Source organism: Thunnus thynnus, chromosome 1 (assembly GCF_963924715.1).
Source record: "Thunnus thynnus chromosome 1, fThuThy2.1, whole genome shotgun sequence".
Classification (NCBI taxonomy): Eukaryota; Metazoa; Chordata; class Actinopteri; order Scombriformes; family Scombridae; genus Thunnus; species Thunnus thynnus.
Genome location: NC_089517.1, coordinates 23,828,403 through 23,849,042, shown reverse-complemented (window position 1 = coordinate 23,849,042; position 20,640 = coordinate 23,828,403). Strand labels below are relative to the sequence as shown.

Genomic DNA, 20,640 nt, shown 5'->3' with positions numbered 1-20,640 from the left:
CCTTTATTTTGAAACATTTTTGAGATTTTGACATGCATTATCAGTACGTTTTTTTTTTTTTGAGAAACAATATGGTCTGATTACTACAAGAATGATACCAAGCCCTGATTTCATGTTTCTGATATTTTCTGACAGTGACACTGATATACTGTATATTTCAGGAATGTAAATATTTGAGGGATGTAAAGTTTATTTCACCTTCTGATGACTGTCCCTCTTCATTAGTGCATCTTATCAGTGTTTGGCATAGCCGATAGCATATGAACTCATCTTTCCAGTATTTTTTTTAAATAAATGCACTTGCAATTTGTTTACAATTCACATCGAATCATTTTGGAGGTGTTGGTTTCTGTATATTTTGAAAACTCAAGTGTGAAAGTCATGATTGATAGACCTCTTTTTTTAAGTGCTGCTTCTTGGCATTCAACAATGTGAGCTACCTTTTTAGCATTATCAAATGCTAAAAAGGTATATCAAATATAGGTATATCAAATGTCATTTTCAATGTTTGCATTGTTTTGTTCACACAGGTCCGTGTGCCATATTAACACCATAAAGGTGACATCAAGACAGTTAAAACAGTAGCTTTTTTATTGACTAATCAACTTAAATGTACAAACGAGGAAAAATATGGTATTTCATCTGTATATAGACACTCCGAGGGCTGTACTGAATTCAATCTATTCAAAGCGTTAGCAGAATGTTCAGAGAAGATGTCTTTAATTTGAGAGCAGTTTTAAGTGAACGCTTCAGATGTACCCAAATAAATTGGATATATTCTCTCATGCTGTAAACTCAATCCATACCTTCATAACACACACACACACACACACAGTGCATTCTGAAATGTTTCCTGGTCACAATGACTATAAAATTAATCATTTATGACACTGTGTGAAACAAAATGGCGGTTACAGACAAGTGATAGATCAGGCAGGATACGACATCTCCCACAGGGGTCTAATGGGAGAATCTCTCATTGGGTACCAGATCCTGTAGAGGGGCTACGAGCAGCAGCAACCAGTAGTTCTCAGGAAGGATATTTACGGACATCAGCTAGTAACAGTTTGTATGATTACAGTCAGGAAGAAAACTTACAATGTGAGCTTTTTAATCACAGTAAAAATAAGTAAATTACATGACAGAATATTCTGATGTAAATCTCAGTCCAAACCACATGATCATGATCAAATAGTGCTCTTGTGTCAAAAGTCGTGTTATTGTTTCCCCCTTCATTTCTTCTTCTTTTTTCTTTTCCCTTTGTTGCTGTTATTTTGATGTTCTGTATCGAATGCGCTCCGGTTGGGAAAATCCTGCTTTTGATCTTTAGACCATTCTCTCTGCAGCTGCTGGAGCAAATCCGGGGTCAACAGTCCGTCTCTCACCAGGCGACTAGCCAGAGAACTGTCCATCATCTGTCCTGAGCCTCGTTGACCTCTTCCACCGGTCAAATTATTGCTGCCACTGTTCCTGCCAGATGCTGCTTGGCCACGCCTGTTGCTCTGTGTCTGTGGTGGTTCAGTGATGGTCGCATCTGTCGCTCTGATGAGACGTGTAATATTTCGGACGCCCTGTTGGATGATGTCATCAAGTTCCCGCTGGATTTCCCGAACCAAGCCTGTGTCTGGAAACATGTCCATGAAACGGTAGCTAAAGAGACAGACAGACATCAACAGCAACATGGATTAGCATGGTAAGTCCACTTGTGAGAATATAATGTCATACGATAAAGAAGAGTCAAGGTGTTGCAGATACAACCAACCAATGACTAAATCAACTGACAACTGCACAAAATAACTCCAAGTTACCTTAACCAGAGATAAAGATCCAACACATCATGAACAGCTTCCAAGTGAACCAGGTCCTTTATGTTTTTGGGTGGAGCCAGAGGCCAGCTGACATGGCGACAGACCCAGTCAAACGTCAGGGGTTCGTCTCGACTGAACTGACGGGCAAACTGAAAGAGAAACAAGATTCAAATCAGTGCAGCACTGCTCTTAGTGCTCTTAGTGCAGGACAGTAATCCAAAGCTTAACAAGCAAGCAAATGGAAGGAAATATGTTTTTTGTCATGAACAGCAACATCATAATTATAACATGATAAGAAATACATGCCAGAGTCAGGAAAAAAGATTTTGTTTGTTGGTTTGTTTGTTTGTTATTATATTAAACTGGAAACATATTTTGCTCATATGCTTCTTAACCTGCAACTCTACCAGCAGAAAAAGAGTTGCACAACACCAATATGTAGAACTTAACCCTGAATCTCAAAGGTTACTTATTGCAAGACTAAACTTTAATTCTGGAGCTCATAATGTCTTATCAGTGTAACCGTAACTTGAAAGAGGTGAAGTACAGTGCCTATAAAAACTATCCATCCCTCCTTGGACTTTATTTTTCTTACAACACAAAATCACAGTGGATATAATTGTCATTTCAAAACATATCTCCTCTCACCTCACGCTTCCTCAACGTCTTCACTCCTACTAGTCCTTACCTTTAAGAAGGACGTGCATACGAAAGGTTGTTTCTTATTTATGGGAGCAGTACAGAAGACATAGCGTGACCTCAGGTTGAGCGGGATATGCTGGATCATATCAGCCAGAAACTTGAAGTCATCAATGTTGCAGACAAAGTACATACCGTCCACCTGGGAGAGACTGACAAATATGTCCTGAGAGAGAGAACGAGAGAGAATGGAGTCAAAAAAGGATGACGAGGCTACGGCGATAAACAAGACGATTCTAAGACAAGCAAAATGATCACCTAGACTTTATTGTTCTTTTGTGACATGCTGATGTAATGGGAAAATATTTCTTGACACATACTAACATCGCTGCCATTAATAATGCTGCTGATGAGACAACAGAGGATAAGATTGGATGAGGTTGAATGAAAAGTTCACACAGTGTGAACATGTGGCCAACAATCCTGCAGAGATCTTTACAGTAACTTTGTGAAAGATCTCCGAAAAATTCAAGCTCTTCTGAATCCAAGAGGCAACCACCAAGTGCTACACAGGTCTAATAATGATATACTGCCTGTATATGTATGGCCTTCTATGAGAACCATTCACAACCATCCAGCTCTGTGTGATACATTTCTTCATGCTGTTGATCTGATGCTTCCAAAAGATAAATATATGAGGAGACGGGCAGCTATACTCACAATAAGGTTGGACAGTGTAGCATCAGGTAGATGATAGGCAAACATCTCTATCTGCTCTGCAGTAGGATGGAGACCTGCAGTCTGAGGCAAAGGAGAGGAGATAAACACCATCAGTGAGACCATCTGTGTGTCTTGTGTGTGTTTGAGTGTAACCCTGCTTGTCTGTGTGTGAATGATCACCTCTATGGGATCTACGGAGTGGCTGAGTATTTCTTTCAGGACAGGAAGATCATCTCTGTGCATGGTGGTAACTTCTCCCTCTTTAAACTTGGAGGAGAACCTGGAGAAGACAGGTTTTTTTTTAAAAAAATGACAGAAGTAAAAATGGCTTAATAATATTCTTTCCCATCTTTAATCCTATTGAATGGGAACCATACAAGTAAAGGTGAGACCGACCTTCCTGCACGGCCAGCTATCTGCAGAGCTTGTGATGTGCTGATGGTCTCCATCTGTTTCTCCCCTTTCTCATTCACATTGGGCTTCACAAGACTGTTGAAGATGATCCGTTTTATACTCCTGGAGAGAGACAAATGGATAGATGTGAGCTGGGTTGATGGCATTTTCACAATTTCTTGTGTAGAAAGATTTGACTGTTAAACTACCACTGGAGTCCTGTTAAAGCCCCGATGTTTTGAAAAAGTAAAACTTTGGTGACACCTAGTGGTGTATGCTGAAAATGCCAGCAAACATCAGAATAATGTAAAAAAAAAACAAAAAAACAAAAACAAACTCTCCTCTGTTTCCCAATTAACTAATTAAGTAAGTTAAGATTTCATATAGCAGTTTTCAAGCCTAAATTTACAAAGTGCTTTCCAATAAAAGCATTTAGCACAAAATATCAAACAGGTAGGATAGTAACCAAACACATGAGCAACAAGATAGAAATAACTTCAGTCAGAAAAAGCCAAATATCTTTGAAGAAAAGCCTGGGAGTACAGGTGACCACAGGTTAAATAAACATGAGGAACATGGAGGTTGGAATAATGTTTCAATAGGATGGGACATGCTGTACAGTATGACAACTTGATTTCAGGATTTCAGGCCTTTTTACAATCTTTTTCAATTACTGTGTTGAAAAATATCAGGAAGTGGACTGTGTATGAGGGTACTTACAGGTTAAGGCCCATTCCAATAGCATCTGTCGCTACCAGGATCTTACAGGGGTCGTCAGGATCATTGAATTTCTTGGCCTGGGACAACTTGGTGCCTGTAAACACAGAACAACTGAGTTTAGTCTTAGTAAAACAGGAATCAACAGAGTCTGTCTTTGACACAAAAAGCTGAAATAATGGCTTGTAAATTAATTATGACTTGCATTATCATTCATTTTTCTTTTGTTTTTATAATGTTTTTGGACAAAAGTTGAGATTAAGTTCAATGATTTGAAAAACATTAACAGAAGGGTAGACAAACTATCTGATATTTGTAGCCTACATTTAGTCTTCATACAGTAAGAACTGAGTACTGGCTCCCTACCCCCCACACAAACATGTGACATGGTTACAACCTCCTAAAAAATTCTCACACATTTACCTGGAGGTAAACTCCCATAAATTACAGCACATTGTTGTCCTCTGGCCTCAATCTGCCTGCTTATAGAGTAGATGTCATTTTTACTGAAGCACACGATACAGTCTCCTGGTCTCAGGTTGTCTAATGACTCCACAGCCTGATCCAAGATTGAGAATGGAGTTAAACGCTGGTAGGTGCGGACCTGAAGAGGAACGGAGACAGTGTGGTTACCCAAAGACAAAAATGAAAGAACATTGTACAACATCAGCCAGACTCCTCTCTTCCTGCTGTACTACATGCTCCAGCCTCACCTCCACCTCCTCTCCAGTGGTATACATCAGCTCTCTGATAAAGTCTATGGCTGCAGGTTCCCCGCACACATGAATCTCCTCCGCACAGAGACCTAAACAAATACAAAGAAACTGTCAGCTGCACAGGATGGAAACATCAGTATTTAAAATATAAAATAATGAGTACAAAATAACACATAGCAGACACAATTAGGGAAACATAGCTGTAATTACAGACCCCAATTAAGAAAAACAACCACTGTTTGTAAACCAATGTTTTAAAAAAAAAATCTATATAAATCACTAATGCAGTAATTTAGCAACTTTAATGAATGCACAGGCTTTTGTGGTGGAGGTTGTGATGAAGATGAAGAGACACATGGTCCGCAACAGTGTGAGAGGTCTCCTGTGTGTGTTACAAACCCAGCAGTGCTCGGGTCCAGGCCCAGCCTCTGGCAGGATCTCTGATCATTTGGATTTCATCAATTACAGCCACCTCATCTACAGGCAGACACACAAGAAAACAAACCCTCAATAAATATTCTGGGTGACACCTTCAAGTGGCCAATTAAACAACACAAACAAAACTTCCATCATGCAGATGACAGTTTCTACAAGATGTATCTGGAGAAACATTTTGGTTCTTGTTAGCAAAATATCAAAAATAAATATGTAACTGTTCAAAAGTTCTGCATTTTGGCTGATGACTGCATTCTTATTGCAGCCCCCCATAAGAAGGTGACAGAATTGTGCTAGATTACTTAAAATATCTCATAAAATCACATGAAAAACTAACAAATGAATTACTGATTTATAAATGTCAAGATAGTAACAAAGTACATCCATCTGAGCATCATTGAGTGCTGTAGAAAACAACAACAACGACAACACCTGCCTCAAATTATTCTTATTTTTTCAGTTTTTGATTAAAGCTGATACAATCTGATATGATATGAACAGAAATATCTGTATGTTATGTTTACTAACAAGGTGTGGTGACACTGCACATCTCAATGGTGCAGGCCACGTGATCAGAAGCTCGACCCTCCAGGTCCACGAATGTCCTCTCCTCCCCAGTAACCAAGTCACATGGCACACCCTGGGAGTACACACGCACGTACGCGCACACACACACACACACACACACACACACCAACAGTCAACAGTGTGATATGGTGAGAAAGAGATAAATGATGACACTTTAAGAATAAACGAAGAGATGGGGAACACAAATGATAGACACGGTGAGGTAAAGCCATTAACACCTGAGTAAAAGACAGAAAGAAAAATACTGAGAAAGTCCAAAGCCTCTTTGACACATAGTTCCCAGTTAATTATTGGGATAATCTGTCAAGCACTGCTAGTAGTATTCACATATGCAGCTACATTCAGGAACATTTCTGCCTTGCGCCTTTTCACACATATCATGCCGGAATAGATGGGGAAAGAGACAGTCCGGTGGATGGCAGTCATGCAACACTTATCAATGCCAACTACCATAAAACTCAACAGAAGAAGAAGATGGGAGGAGACGTCGCTTATTATATTCAAGGAATTTGGCGGATGAGGAACTGTTTTTATCCGGTGCCAGTGTTCTTTTTATGCATTTAATATTTAACAAATTTGCGAGACAAATCACCCGCAAAAGCATTGGCAAGGCAAGCCTAAACAAGTGGCGGATTCAAATACATCATCAGCGGAGTCTTGTGATTAGTTCGTTCGCTCCACACAAAAGCATCTTTCATCAGACAGACGTAACCCTTTACATATTTGTCCCTGAAATGTTCCTGCTTTCAATCACACAGCCATACCAGCATTTTCCCTGAAATGTTATTAGGTCTTGAGGTGGAAAATTGGTGGTACAGATTTCCCAGAATATCAATCACTGCTCCCATTCACACATGACCCCATGCAGGAAATGTTCCTGAACATTTCAGGGATAGACTGCATGTATGAAAGAGGCTCAAGAGTGAAACAAAATAGAAAGATTACAGACGGTGATGAAGAAAGAGAGAGAGATACTTACAGCCGTGTTGCTCTTCTCAAAGATTTCGTGGGCCAGTAGTTTCAAGGGGCCACAGTAGACTCCAGACTTAGCAGCCAGGTAGCGCTGGATGGCGTGGTAGGTTTTACCACTGTTAGTGGGACCAGCATGGAAAATCACCTTCCTCTCGATGGCACGAGCCTCAGGGTACCTGATCAACACACACACACTCTAACCACAAAACAATACTGCACAAGATATGACACATGAACTAAAGGTGCAAATCACTGTCGGCACCAGAAAGTTAACTACAATGAGATGATACGTACCAGTTGGCAGGCACTCTGAGGTCTGAGATCTTTCTCAGGTCATCCATACAGTCCAGCATAGGAAAGATTTGCTTTGCATGACGCATAAAGTACGGGTAGAGGTCATCTATATGACCTTTAAAGCAACAAAAATGAAAATTAATTAAAGTATTTCTTTCATTTATTGATACTAATTATGTTGAGGTTTAATTAAAGACTGACAAACCTGCTCCGCAGCAGATGTCACTGAGGATGATGTGCAGATCAGCGGCGAGGGAATTCATTTCTAGTACGTACTTCCTGAAGCTGATAAAGGCCTGGTGGAAAAGACGAGCTGTGTACACACACAGAAACACACAATGAAGACACACAAGGCTGTCAGTCCTGCACAGAAACCACTGGAAATCACTGCACAAATCAAGCTGGTTTGATTTCTGTCCGGCTTTGGTATCATGTTGACATCATCAGCGATAACTTCACAAGCTGAAGGCAGTGTGGTGTCGTAGTGGTCTAACGTTATAGACATTACATTTTACATAAACCGGTGACGTTCTCTCTAACAGTAAAGATCTAGATTTTATTCATCCTTATTTGTACTATGGAGATTTATTCTCTGTGGTTGATGACAGCTTTTATTCGTCCAGAGAAGCTGAATAAATTCATTCCAAAAACAAAACCTTTGGTAACAAGATGGACATCAGGATTCCTTAAACAACCTTTGTCCAGACTATACGTGCAATTAGAACTGACTGATGTTCAGCCCTGACAGTCTAGTTATGTCTGACCATCATAACTTTTGCTTTTCTTCTACCCATGTATGAGTGTAACTGTGGGAATAGTTTGACAATCAATATGAATATGGGATATGACTAATGTGTTCAATTTAAACTTTTATGTAAAAATAATGTTATAAAAGTAGTTAGAATTAACACTGCCATAATCATCACACTGTTGCACATTAAATCCTATCGTCTCGCACACACAACATCAATTGCTGGTGATTGAGTAAATGTTGAATCGATTAGCATTTACGTTCACATTAATCAGAATCATCTTTATTGGCCAAGTATGTTTACACATACAAGGAATTTGACTCTGGTTTAGTAGCTCTCAGTGTATTTACACAGAATAACAACACAACAATCTTCAGAAATACACACAAGGAATGTCTATAGTAGGTATAGCAAGTAATGAAGTGTTTTTGATGAATGTTTTGCTTCCATCCTCACCGTCCAGGCCATGATCTGCTGCTAGCTTCTGCATCTCCTTCTTCTTGTAAAACCGGTTCAGAACTTTCAGCAGTTCATCTGAATCAAAACACAATCAGAAGAGAGAGAAACACACATGAGAAAAAGGCTGTCATGTCCATAATTGAAAATGTTCAAAATGCTGCACATCTGACAGCTCGGGTTAGCCTCGGTGCACGAAGAAAACCGCTTGACAGCAACAGCCTGTCTCAATGATCACCTCGTTTTCCGAAGTGCTGAAGTGATTTAAGCCTACATGTACTCACCTTTATCTAGGGGCTGGGTCAGCTCTGCTCCCACACTGCCATCCACCGAGACGTCCGCCTTCAGAGAGACGGGGACAAACAGCGATGTGTCCGGAGGTTTGGGAGTAGAGCTGGAGCTGGATGAAGCATGTCTGCAGCCACCAACAGAACTAGCCCGATGTTGTTTATGCAACAAAACAGACCCAGGAGACGCGGGACAGCTGCCGGCGACGATGCGAGCAGCCCGGGGGTTAACATGACGCTGAAGCCGAGAAAACAAACGCAAACACCGGTTTACTGACATCGTTGTATCCCCGGTGTTAGCGCCCTTTTTGGGGCCACGTACAAAACCGGTGTTACTGTCGCTCCATAGTGTCCAGCAGGTCTACACATGTGGATTACGCTCCAGCTACGACTTCAACAGAGGACGGTCAACACATCTCTCTTCCTGCTGGGGACACAACGTGGAACAGGACCCGTCTCTATGTAGCTGCCCACAAATGTGCCTGTTTAGAAAATGATCGTGCGCATGCAAAGCGTGATAAAAGCTGCCTAGCAAATGACCAACGAGTTCATTTCAAATCACGTAAATGAAGATCCAGAGCCATATGCATTTTTGTACATTTATATGATGTGATTGTTTTATGTATTATTAATGCTGCGCAGAAAAGATAGCAAATTATGAACAGGCAACACCAAGGACACCTCCGTAGTTGAAGTGTTTACAGGTGGAGTTTCACTCTTCTGGTACTGTATGCTGTACTATCCTCATTTCTGCATTGACTAAGTCTTTGAAAATGGACAGTCATCGGATAGTTGACTTTCATTTAATAAATGTCTGTGACTCAGCTTAGTTGGGCACAACACTGCAGCACCTGGAGGCTGTAGGTATTTTCAGAGACGGTTTAGATGTTATTAGAGCATCTTTAGTATTATCCACACAGACCTCAACACATTTTTTATGGTCTAGAGTGTAAAGGGTCCGGACGTTGTGAGGCAAAAAGAGGCTGTCATCATCTTAATCAATACAGCAAATCAACCACCTCCAAACACTATTGTCTTCATTGTTTATCTCCATCTTCATTGTTGATCTGGTGTGCAAGACATGAAGGAATCCTTCTCAGGCTTAGACTGAAACCAGTTAGTCAACTCATTGTATATTAAACATTTTTATACATTGACATTTATTTATGTTGTATTTGTATGTTTATGTTTGTTTGTTTTTACTTATTACTTTTGACCTTTCAACTCTTCAAACCAAAACTTCGGATATTTGTTTTTAAAAAAAAGTGTCATTCAAAAGATATTCAGTATAAATTTGCTTTATTCACGATTCATTTTAACTATATATTTGGGTTCGGTGTATATATACACATATTATCATACACACGCATCAATGGCATGATTAGACACTGTGTAAAGATTAACATGCAGTAGATAAGACAGGGGCAGAGAGTTTTGGCATTTAAGTGTTTTCTTCATTACCATTGAAGGCATTTAAAGTACACCAAACAAACTCTACCTGTACAGTGTTCAGAGAGACAGAAATTATGTCTGACAGGCAAAAAAGAAACAAAGCATTACTGCAAATAAATTATACTGTTCCCAAATAAAGGAAAAACAAACAAAATGCACATTCAACACTAGTGTGAAGAAACAAACAAAAAAAAAGCTCAATTGTACATCTGAGTGTCCAGAAGTTTATGAAACATGTAACATGGCGGCATGAGTTGCACATGTTGGTGTCAAAAAGCAACAAAATATTATACTTAGTGAGTCCAATTAAAACTAGTGATATATAAATGACAGTATAATTTCCATTACAGATACAGGAGATCTCTGAGGTGAAGTTGTCCTTGAGTGATGTTTTGTTTCAGCTTCCATGCCCCTTTTAAACAGCATCGGAGGGCAAAGTGCAAAACTGGCCACAGATCAGAGCTTATGGGCAGAATCGCCCTACATACGGGACCGGTGACATCACATAGCTGTATGTGCATCTTTAAAGCAGGACCTAAGCTGCCAATCTGGGCATCACAGTGGAACAATGCTGGATTTAACAGTATATTGATACTGCATCCCTTCCAGTGCTTACAGTAGCAGACACGAGCCATTTATTACATTACTATTCTACTTAAAACAAACCAACAGGCTCAAAAACTCCCCATCCTATGAAAAAAGTAAGTGAAACTGATGGAAACAGTGAATCTACAGTCTGCTGATGAGAGCTAGCATCATTTCAGTTTTCTATTTGATCATTCAAATGTAAATAGAGACTGCTATTCATGCGGTGAGGGCATATTCATTTCCAGGTTAAAAGCAGCCGGACAGCTTTCTCATCTTTTCAACCGTTTTGACTTGTGAATCTTAGAAATTCAAGAAAATCTACAGTATATCTTTTACTGACTGAACTGAGAGTCAGCTGAAACCAGAGCTGATGTAGAAACTTAAAGGTTCGGTTCACCCAAATGACGAAAAAATCCTACCCCTAGTGGTATCCTACTAAAGACATTCATCATTCTTTTCTTAAATTTGGATGAATTGATCCTTTAAATAACTTTGGAAGACCAACAACAAATGGTTTCCATCCTTGAGCATTTGTCATAAATGTACAGCAATTTCAAGGTCAAACAAAATGCCTGTTGCCAGAGAAACATCTTGACTTTAGATGGAAAAACACAGTAAAACTCTGAATCATAACCGTTAGATAAATTTGTAGGCAACCCTGTAGTAACCTGACAGACTCAATCAGTGGAAACTGCATCAAATATTCATCTTAAGAAGAGACTGAAATGTATTGAGTGTCTCTTAGTAACAGTATGATGATTTTATGCAATAATTGACACAGAAATTATGTTTCTATCTTGCCTAAACATTTTAAATATTTCTGGAATGAAATGAGAAGTGGGCTGGAACTAGAAACCGGTTCGATTTTGTCACTTAAACAAAATAATCATATTTTAAGATTAAATATATGATTAAAATGATGTTAAGATGGACATTTGTTGCACTAAGCTCATTTCCCAATTAAGCAGACATTTGCATGGAAAAAGCTGTTTGTGAATGGTTGTAACATACTTACCATATTCTGTAACTGGGAAATTATTTATTTCCCTGCTAGAAGGATGAACGAGAGCACTGTGGCATCATTATAGCTTAAGGTCAGGTATTGTAAATAAACACAGAGTGTGTGTGTTGACTCATGTCCTTTGTTCAAGCTGATCCCCAAACAAAAAGAAGTTCTTGTTGCAGAAGAAGGGATAAATGATGTGGTGGTCGTCTGTAGCCATGTCTTCTTTTTCGTCTTTGTTCCTGTTTTATTATGTGTTCAGCAAACTGAGACTGTATGGCTTCACTCGTGTGCTTGTGTGTGTGTGTGTGTTTCAGTCGGAGGGGCCGAGATCAAATAGACTGCCTCACTGCTCCTTACGTGGGTCGATTTGATTTGCACTCTTGCCTTGACATTTAGCATTCAGCAGACTTGGATTGTATGCTTGTGCATCTGTATGCGAGTATGTTTCAGTCCTGGGGGGGGCAGGTGACCGTGGTAGGACAGCTCACATTAGAAGCTGTGATGGGGTGAGGGGGGGCGGGCGGGGATGTCTGAAGGTATGTATACAGAAATTTCTCAGTCCAGGGAGATAGTGGGGCAGCCCTCACACCTCTGGCTGTTCAGCAGTGAAGAGTTGGGGTGTGTCTGTGTGTATTTTCAGTTCGTAGCGTAGCCCTCACATCTCTGGCTGCTCTGCGTTAAGTGGCTGGGTTCGGGACTCGGGGGACTCGTAGCGCTGATGGAAGTTTCTTTTTCTCAGCTTCTCTGGAGCTTTTCTCCACAAAACAATCTCCTAAACACAGAGAACACAGAGGAGCGAATGAAGGAAAACTTTCATTCATCCCGATTAAAAGTGTTGTGGTTGTCAAATAGATGCATACAAAAGAAGAAAAACAAGAACTAAAAGAATGCAGGAAAGGATAAATGCACTTTAATAGTCTTAAGAAAAACTCTCCTGAAGAACAGACAGACAATCAGACTGGTGGTTAAAGCTGAAATATACAACATTCAGCCGCACTAGATGTCAGCAAAAAACTATTTAGTATATAAAGATATATTGGAGTAATGGCGTCCTGAGCAGAGAATGAAGTCACACTCCCTCTGTGTGTATCGTAATTCCAGCTTCTCTGTTCTTTGTTGATTTGATGATGAGTCCCTCCCTCCCTGCGTCCATTTTCAGCATGGCTGCCGGGTCGCAAACTTTCTTATATTATGGCTAAACAGTACACTAAAATATGTTTCTGAAAATATCTGAGGCAAGAAATGGGCAATGCAATGACAGAATCTTGATCCATATTTGATTTTTTCCCAACTTTATTGACTACACACTGTATTTGTTTTGGTCTGAGATGCTGGTGTTCCAGCGCAACATCTAGTAGGGCTGAATGTCGTATATTGCACCTTTAAGGGGACCTGTGGAGTTTTCTTGTAAACAGACAAAAGTTATGTTTAAATTCCATGTTTCTTACCAAAACGCATTGTGTGTCCTTGAGGTCTAACAAATGTGTTGAATGCAAGACTTACTTCATTATAATAAAACATTTGCAAATATTTTAAATTGTGCATTGTTTACATTCATATTTGTTTGATGCCGGTCTCCTTCTTCACTGCCTTTCATAGTCATTGCAACTGTTCTTGGCGCAGTACCACCACCAACTGTTGATCAGCGGAGTAGCACAAGACTAACAACAGGATGTGAATTGTGCTGACTTGTGTTTGCATCTGTGCATGTGCACTTGCAAAATACAAAAAAAGTGGCAACCAATTATAAGAATAGCTCCATATCATTACTAGAAGTCAAGACCTACACAGGATCCCGTTAATTCATGATAGTTTACCAGTGGATTATAAAATTACACCTCAAATATACCGTTAATTAACTGAATCAACATTTCAATCAATTTGTCATAGGCAGAGACAAACTCTTTGCATGTTAATTCTGCTGCTGCAGGCCTGTGTGACAGACAAGCTTGTAGCAAAGCACCAAGACACACAGATATTAAAATGCAGTGCAAACAAATATCTTTTGGATGCAAATTCTGCCCGATTATGAAATATAACTTATGAGTGCTTCCTCTTGTTCTAAACACCACTTTTAATGGAAACTTTAAAGTATAAATCACACAAAAGTAAACTCTGCACTGTTTCATGTGAGTATTGTTTGACATTTCTCCATAGCAGTGTCAAAATGATACAGAGGTTCTGGCACTGGAAAAATAAGCTTTTAAGATCTGTGTCAAAAAATGTAGAAATTTTTAAGGCGCTAGCAGATAAGAGATTAAGACTAAAAATCACAAATATTTAGGTTCACCTTTTGGTACTTAAAAATGCTTCCATATCTGGGGCTACAGACACAGCTTAGCTGATACTCATTGATTCATGTGTGTCTCTGTGTGCCGAGGAAACAGTTACAGATATTAGCTCAGTGATAGCGAGAGTGTAGAATAATACTGCTGCATGTGCAAGTGTGTTACCTGTTGTTTAAAGTATCTCCTGTCTTCTTCATCCACCAGCACCAGGTTAAGGAAGTAACGTACAGAGAACTTCTTGTTGACATCCCTCATGGTGGGTGTCAGGTCATATCCTGTTATGAATCAAAAGATGTGATATGCTCAAACTTTATCTCTAAACTTTATTTGTATTATCCTCTGAGGAAGATACAGACTGCATCTTAAATAGCCCTATGCCTTTAACAGCCTTCAAGCCCTGATTACCACTGAAGACACCTCAGTGGTGACGGTACCAGCTACTACTCTTAACAAAAAACTCACCTGCCAGGAACAGTCTGATAGGGATTGATTCTCCTTTAACTGGAGCTCCATCCATGATCTCATACTTAGCAACCGTCTCAGTCTCTGTGGTAGTACTGGGACCTGAAAAGCAGAACGACAATAAGACAGACAGAAAATGCATACTGCATATGCTCTATGGGCAGATCATGCGCACCAGAGACTTCCACCAGCCGAGCTGCTTAACTTCCAATTAGCCCTCTGCTAACTTGAATGGGGAGAAAATAATTTAATCATGCGGCTCTTCTTGACTTTCCAAATGTTATCGGACTGAATGGATCAAATTCTGATAGTGAAATGAGTCATTTCGTGGGGGTTGTGTGACGCTCAAAACAATTTATCCACCATTTTACAGCTGCAGCAGTAGCAACGGAGTAGGCTATGACGTCAGCATGTGTCGACAGTAGGGATGCACGATATTGGATTTTTTGTCGATATCCGATATGCCGATATTTCCAACTCATTGTGGCCGATTGCCGATATATACACATATTTTTTCCAGCTGGCTGAGGAGACTATTATGCATGCAATCATAGATTGTACCAAGTAAGAAAGACAATATATGAAGGAAGAACTTAGGAAGACTGGAGTTCAGGAGCTCAGCATTAAAACTTGAATGAACCTGCCAAGTGGGTGGAGCAGTAGAGTTTTCTTTGAGTTTATGAGACAGACAGGATTAATGTGTAGGATTTAATCTCTGGTTCACACTCCGGAGCAGAAGGTGGCGGTAATGCACCTAATACGCTGGTTGCCAACCGCCGGTATAAACCAAAAAGAAGAACTTTTTTTTTTCCAAACAGAGTGGTACATCCTGGCAGCCGAAGTGTTTCCTATCGGTGCAGCTGAACATAGCAGCTCCTCCGTGGACTGTTTCACGCCGACAGTCACGGTGTTTCCTCCGCAGGCTCCACTTCACTCAGCTGCCCGTCAGACCCGCTGCTTCTTCCCACCTTTAACCTGAATAACAAACCGGTGCTCGGTGCTCCGGTTGGATCCACCTGAAGAGCCGGGGCTAACATTAGCTGGGGGGCGTTAGCCGCAGCATGACTGGAGGGAAGCACAGCCAGCTAGCCTTCCAGCTAGCCTTCCAGCTAACGTTAGCCCCGGCTCTCCATGTGGATCCAACCGGAGCACCGAGCACCGGTTTGTTATTCAGGTTAAAAAGTGGGAAGAAGCAGCTGGTCTGACGGGCAGCTGAGTGAAGTGGAGCCTGCGGAGGAAGCACCAGGACCATCAGGATGAAACAGTCCATTGAGGGAAGCACAGTCAGGCGGCGGAGGGGAAGGCGACATATCGGCCTCTAATAATCGGTAGAATTCGCCAATGCCGATATTTCATTTTAGAGCTTTTATCGGCTAATACCGATGACGTGCCAATAATATCGTGCATCCCTAGTCAACAGTGCTTTTGTAATCACTCTCACTGCCAGAAGGGGGAGACAAAAGTTCCGCACTGCAGGTTTAATATAATTACTTAACGGAGGAATAAACCAACTACAGAATTTTGTAGCACAGTGTCATGCTATTGGTCCACAGATTCTCACCTATGCCCGTCATCTCCTTCTTGATGAGCTGTAGCTCCATGTGTTGGATCTTGATCCTGACCAGTAGGAAGTAGATCTTCCCAACAATCACGTCCTTTAGGTGGTATCTAGCAATGACATTTTAACATAACATTTGACATTTTGTCATTTGGCAGAAGTTTTCATCTAAACTCAAACTGAATTAAGGATAAATGCGTCTTATTTGGGGTTTACTGAGGAAGCAACAAAGACTATCAGAGAAGTTAAAACAATGCTGATCTTACTTGGATTTATTGTATTCAAACTCGATGTGAAGACAGTCTTCTATGCCAACCTCCATCTTGATCGAGTTGTTAACGTCTGGGTAGGTGGCTAGCTGGTGGACAATCAGCTCATACTCCTTCACTAGGTCAGACAGACGACGGACTATTGTCACTCTGAGGAAATACCTGCAGGAAAAACACAAACAATAGAAGCTTAAGAACCAGACTGAAACAACTCGGAAAATGCTGCCACCCAATCTAGAAAGATATACATACATATTTCATGTCTAATTCAACAACCCAGAACATATTTCTAACATATTTTAACCAGCTGGTGCAATTTCTTATGCATTGTTCAGTCAAATTTGGCCAGAATTATGTTGCAGTGTTTAAGATGTAATATTAACAACCTAGGGGTGGAACTTATGATCACTTTGATTATCCATTAATCATCTAATAATTTTGAATACTTTATTAATCATATAGGCTATGAGGTTAACATGAATACCCAATGATCAATGATGACACTCCATGTGATTAATTATATAACAGAACCCAACATTTGTGTTATGAATATACCTTAGCCTGACATTAGCTCCAGTATAGGACTCGTAGGGCTTCTCCACCTGCATGAACTCAAAGTCGTAGCTCCTGTTCTGTGTGAGTTCTCCAGGTAAAGCCAACTCTTTCACCAAGTCCACAAACTCATGAGTGTTGCTCTTATCAGAGAACAGCTCTGAAACACAGAAGATTGGATTTAGAGAGGCTTGTGGTCAGAAAAGTGTCAGTTTAAACAAATTAGTAACCACAAGAGTCTCCAAATTTATCACACCTGTTTAGGTGACATAGTTAAGCATTATATATGAGTTTTATTTCAGGATCCCATGCTCTTTCCACACACTGCCCTCATTACCCTCCTTCTACTGCAAATACAATTGGAGGAGGGTTTAACTCCACTATGGTAGGCTGCACATGACAACCACATGCTCTGTTAAATCTTTTAGCCACGTGAGAAAACTGCCTACTGTTGACAAGCAGCTTTCCAGCTATGAGGCTCGATGACCCAATGAGCATGTCTGATATTTCATGCCGCATACAGGAGATAATTATAAAGTTTAAGACAATTTAGAGGTTTTAAGTGTCAGACAGAATACATCCATTAGCACCATCCTACTACCATGAGAGCAACAAAAATATTTAGGTTACGTTGTCAGTAGTAGTTACTTCTTCATATCTTATGCAGAAGGCAGGAAAATAGTGATAACAGAAAGTGATAAATGCAGCACTTCGATCATGCTCACCTATCTGTCCAACAAACTCAATGCGGATGCCCTGGTGTTCGAGTCGTTTTCCTCCCTGCTTCACATTTAGATTCACCTGGAGGATAAACATTTGCTGTGATCGAGTATCTTATGAACCAAAAAAGCATGTTGTTACAGTAATTTGACAGTATTCCAAATCTATAAATATCTCTGACTTTGACGCAGTGAAACTAAGCAAGTCTCCCTTTGAAGAACATAGAAAAATATTTCTTTCTTACTGCTGTCCATAGTTTTTACATATTACATTAGTATTATAACATATTTAGCTATCACATATCTGCTGTTACCACACTGATATGTGTTTTTGTAAGTGTTGGTACAGGTTCTCATCAAAACAAGTTAATCTCTCAAGAAAAAAAAACATTGTGAAGATGATACTTAATGAAACTCGAAGATGTTAATTTCATGGTTTCTAAATTGATAGTCGTGTTAGACGACAGAAGAAGAGTTGGAAGCCAATTGGCCAAACACAAGGAGGAAAAAGTAATATCGGGTTGACCACAATATTATCAAATAAAGCTGATATATGAGCTGATACATTCACAGATAGTAAGCATAACCACTTCATGTTCTACAAAAGTCAGAGCAAATCTTACACACATATCAAAAGACTCTTAATTTCCCACTGGGCTTAGTAAAAGAGAGAAGTGCTGTTTACTAATTAAAAAAAAAGACAGCACAAATAAACCCTGCTTCATGTGTGTGGAAGCCTGTTTTAGATATATTATGCAGACTGGGTTTACCTTGCCAGACACAGACTCTCCATCGTAGAACAGGTAATGTTTCTCCACTTTCCCATCTTCTGTCTTCAACTCGGCTGTCTTTCTGCTCTCTGCATCGTTCAGCAGCACATCTATCTCACATACCGGCCCAAACAAACCCCCTAGGAAACTCTGGATACAGAGTGCAAAAACATGAGACACAAAATTATAGACAGAATCGAAGTGTGCACTCTCTGAAACAAAACAGACCAGGACTCTTCTAGTTTTTAGTAGCTGACTAGTTATTGAAACACTATTAGTCCCAGTTTCAAGTTACTGTGACAGAACTGAGGCTGCATTTTGAGTTTACAGACATACTAAACTACAAGAGACTGAACTACATCCAACAGAGTTTGTTTATATGCATTTCATAATCATTTACACCACCACATGTCAACACATCAGCTGATGGACGTGTGCAGGACACTGTTATTACCACACTAATTTAATCACTCATCGCCTGCTCCACAACCACATTATTTCCCTGTGAGCTGGCACAAAGTCACAAACACACCATGTCTCAACATGCAGGGGCGGCAAAATCTGGATGAAATCAGCCCAATCATCAAGATGTCACTGGCTGGACAGAAGTGGGATGCTTTCAATCACTGCATCCCCAAGAGTGTGTGCATTTTTTATAAAGCTGGGTGGGCTCCTGTAAAGAAACCAGATCTCCCCCACTGAGTTAGAGATAAGCAAATTACAAGGTTAGTAACTACAATAAAACGTCATCTTAGTCAGTACTTAGGTTTGTAATTTAGCCTTCAACTAGTTGAATCAATGAGCGATGGATGCAGTAATTTCATGAGCTGTTGCTGTAAAGCTACTCCAACATCTGCCTGTCACATACTTCACATTGCATCGAGCTAACCGGTCAACAACATCATCATAACATGTGACACATGACATGTCTCTTAGTAAGTCAACCATTAACTTGAACAACCTGCGATAACATTAGATTATATCAGTTATTCACCGACACATTAAGTTACTGGTAGCCCGCTGGCTAACCAAAATATCACAGAGAAACCAGAGGCGGCCTCGTACTGTGCTAATTCGGCCAACACAGCTAGCTTTCCTGACCGGTTTAAATAGCAAATAGCTGCTGTCAAGCGACGCCTGGAGGTCCGTGTTAATGTTGGGTTTTTTATCAATTAACATGCCGGCTGGTTTCAGTGCGGTCCGGACAGCTGATGCTTGTTTTTTTACACTCACCATCTCGGCCGTCTAGACAAGTTGGAGCTAAACAGCTAGCCTCGCTCTGTATAGCCAGTCTGTCTGAACCAGGAGGTAGTATCAAGGTTTACCGTCATGTGACCCGGGTCATGTGTGTGTGGGCGGGGGAGGAGGTGGTGAGGTCCTTGTTGTCAAAGAATAGTGAAGATGCTGATGATAATAAACTTGTATAACTATATAAACTATATAATGAGTAGACACTGTTTCCAATTTAGCTTAAAGGAAAGGTTCACTATTTTTCAAGTTTGTCTTAAAACAACAGTCAGGTGCCCGTTTAAACACCGACACATGTTTTTCTAGCTGTAATCATTCCTCCTGTTCATACTGACCATTAAGAGATCCCTTCATGATGCACTTTCAGTGTAAGTGCTGGTGGGGACAAAATCCAGTCCAGCAGTCTTCCTTCTGTGCAAAAATGCATTTAAAAGTTTATTTGAAGCTAAGGCTGAGGCTTCAGCAGTCCAAAGTAGTCAAATATTCAAAGTAACAGTCTTTTTAGTGTCATTGTTGTTGTTGGTCTTGTTAGGATCCTTCCACTGCAGCTGAACAGGAAAACACTGTCCATCAAGACACAAAGAGGGAATTTTTTTTTTTTTTTTTTTTTTACAAAAAAATACTTTAATTGGTGAAGATATCCACTTTATTTAAGTAACTCAGACAGCTGAAGCTTCATATTAGCTCAAATAAACTTTTAAATACATTTTTGCTCAAAACGGAGACTGTGGATTTTGTCCCCCATCACTTACATTTGAAGAGCATTCAGAAAGGATCTTCTAATGGTCAGCAAGAACAGGAGGAATGATTACAACCAGGAAAACCTGAGTGTTCATGTTCATTTGGGCTCCTGACTGTTGTTTTAAGACTGACTTGAAAACTGTGAACCTATCCTTTACACATATTTTTGGCATCTCTGTATTGCGATTTATTGTCGACATATATGCCAAT

At 40.2% G+C, this 20,640-nt stretch overlaps 2 protein-coding genes across 4 annotated transcripts; both read right to left on the bottom strand.

Annotated features, from left to right (window-relative positions):
* Window positions 1-573: 573 nt before the first annotated feature.
* supv3l1 (SUV3-like helicase) lies at window positions 574-9,237 on the bottom strand. The gene is made up of 16 exons (XM_067591641.1): window positions 8,775-9,237; window positions 8,491-8,568; window positions 7,488-7,595; window positions 7,283-7,397; window positions 6,996-7,164; window positions 5,957-6,068; window positions 5,393-5,470; window positions 4,991-5,082; window positions 4,701-4,881; window positions 4,281-4,374; window positions 3,564-3,683; window positions 3,348-3,447; window positions 3,168-3,248; window positions 2,497-2,673; window positions 1,809-1,957; window positions 574-1,650 (listed from the first exon to the last, which is right to left on the bottom strand). The coding sequence occupies exons 1-16, from the start codon at window positions 9,055-9,057 to the stop codon at window positions 1,233-1,235; spliced, it is 2,355 nt and encodes a 784-aa protein (XP_067447742.1). The 5' UTR covers window positions 9,058-9,237; the 3' UTR covers window positions 574-1,232.
* An 822-nt stretch (window positions 9,238-10,059) lies between these two features.
* vps26a (VPS26, retromer complex component A) lies at window positions 10,060-19,787 on the bottom strand. 3 transcript variants are annotated; one of them, XM_067591616.1, is made up of 10 exons: window positions 19,675-19,768; window positions 18,974-19,114; window positions 18,442-18,591; window positions 17,678-17,753; window positions 16,956-17,112; window positions 16,398-16,562; window positions 16,135-16,241; window positions 14,574-14,675; window positions 14,277-14,386; window positions 10,060-12,595 (listed from the first exon to the last, which is right to left on the bottom strand). In XM_067591616.1, exons 2-10 carry the CDS (start codon window positions 18,974-18,976, stop codon window positions 12,479-12,481), a joined length of 987 nt encoding a protein of 328 aa, XP_067447717.1. In that variant the 5' UTR covers window positions 18,977-19,114; window positions 19,675-19,768; the 3' UTR covers window positions 10,060-12,478. The 3 variants fall into 3 exon arrangements, with proteins under 3 accessions (XP_067447717.1, XP_067447708.1, XP_067447698.1); XM_067591607.1 differs by having other exon boundaries at window positions 18,974-19,139; window positions 19,675-19,767; XM_067591597.1 differs by lacking the exon at window positions 18,974-19,114 and having other exon boundaries at window positions 19,675-19,787.
* Between the last annotated feature and the right edge of the window lie 853 nt (window positions 19,788-20,640).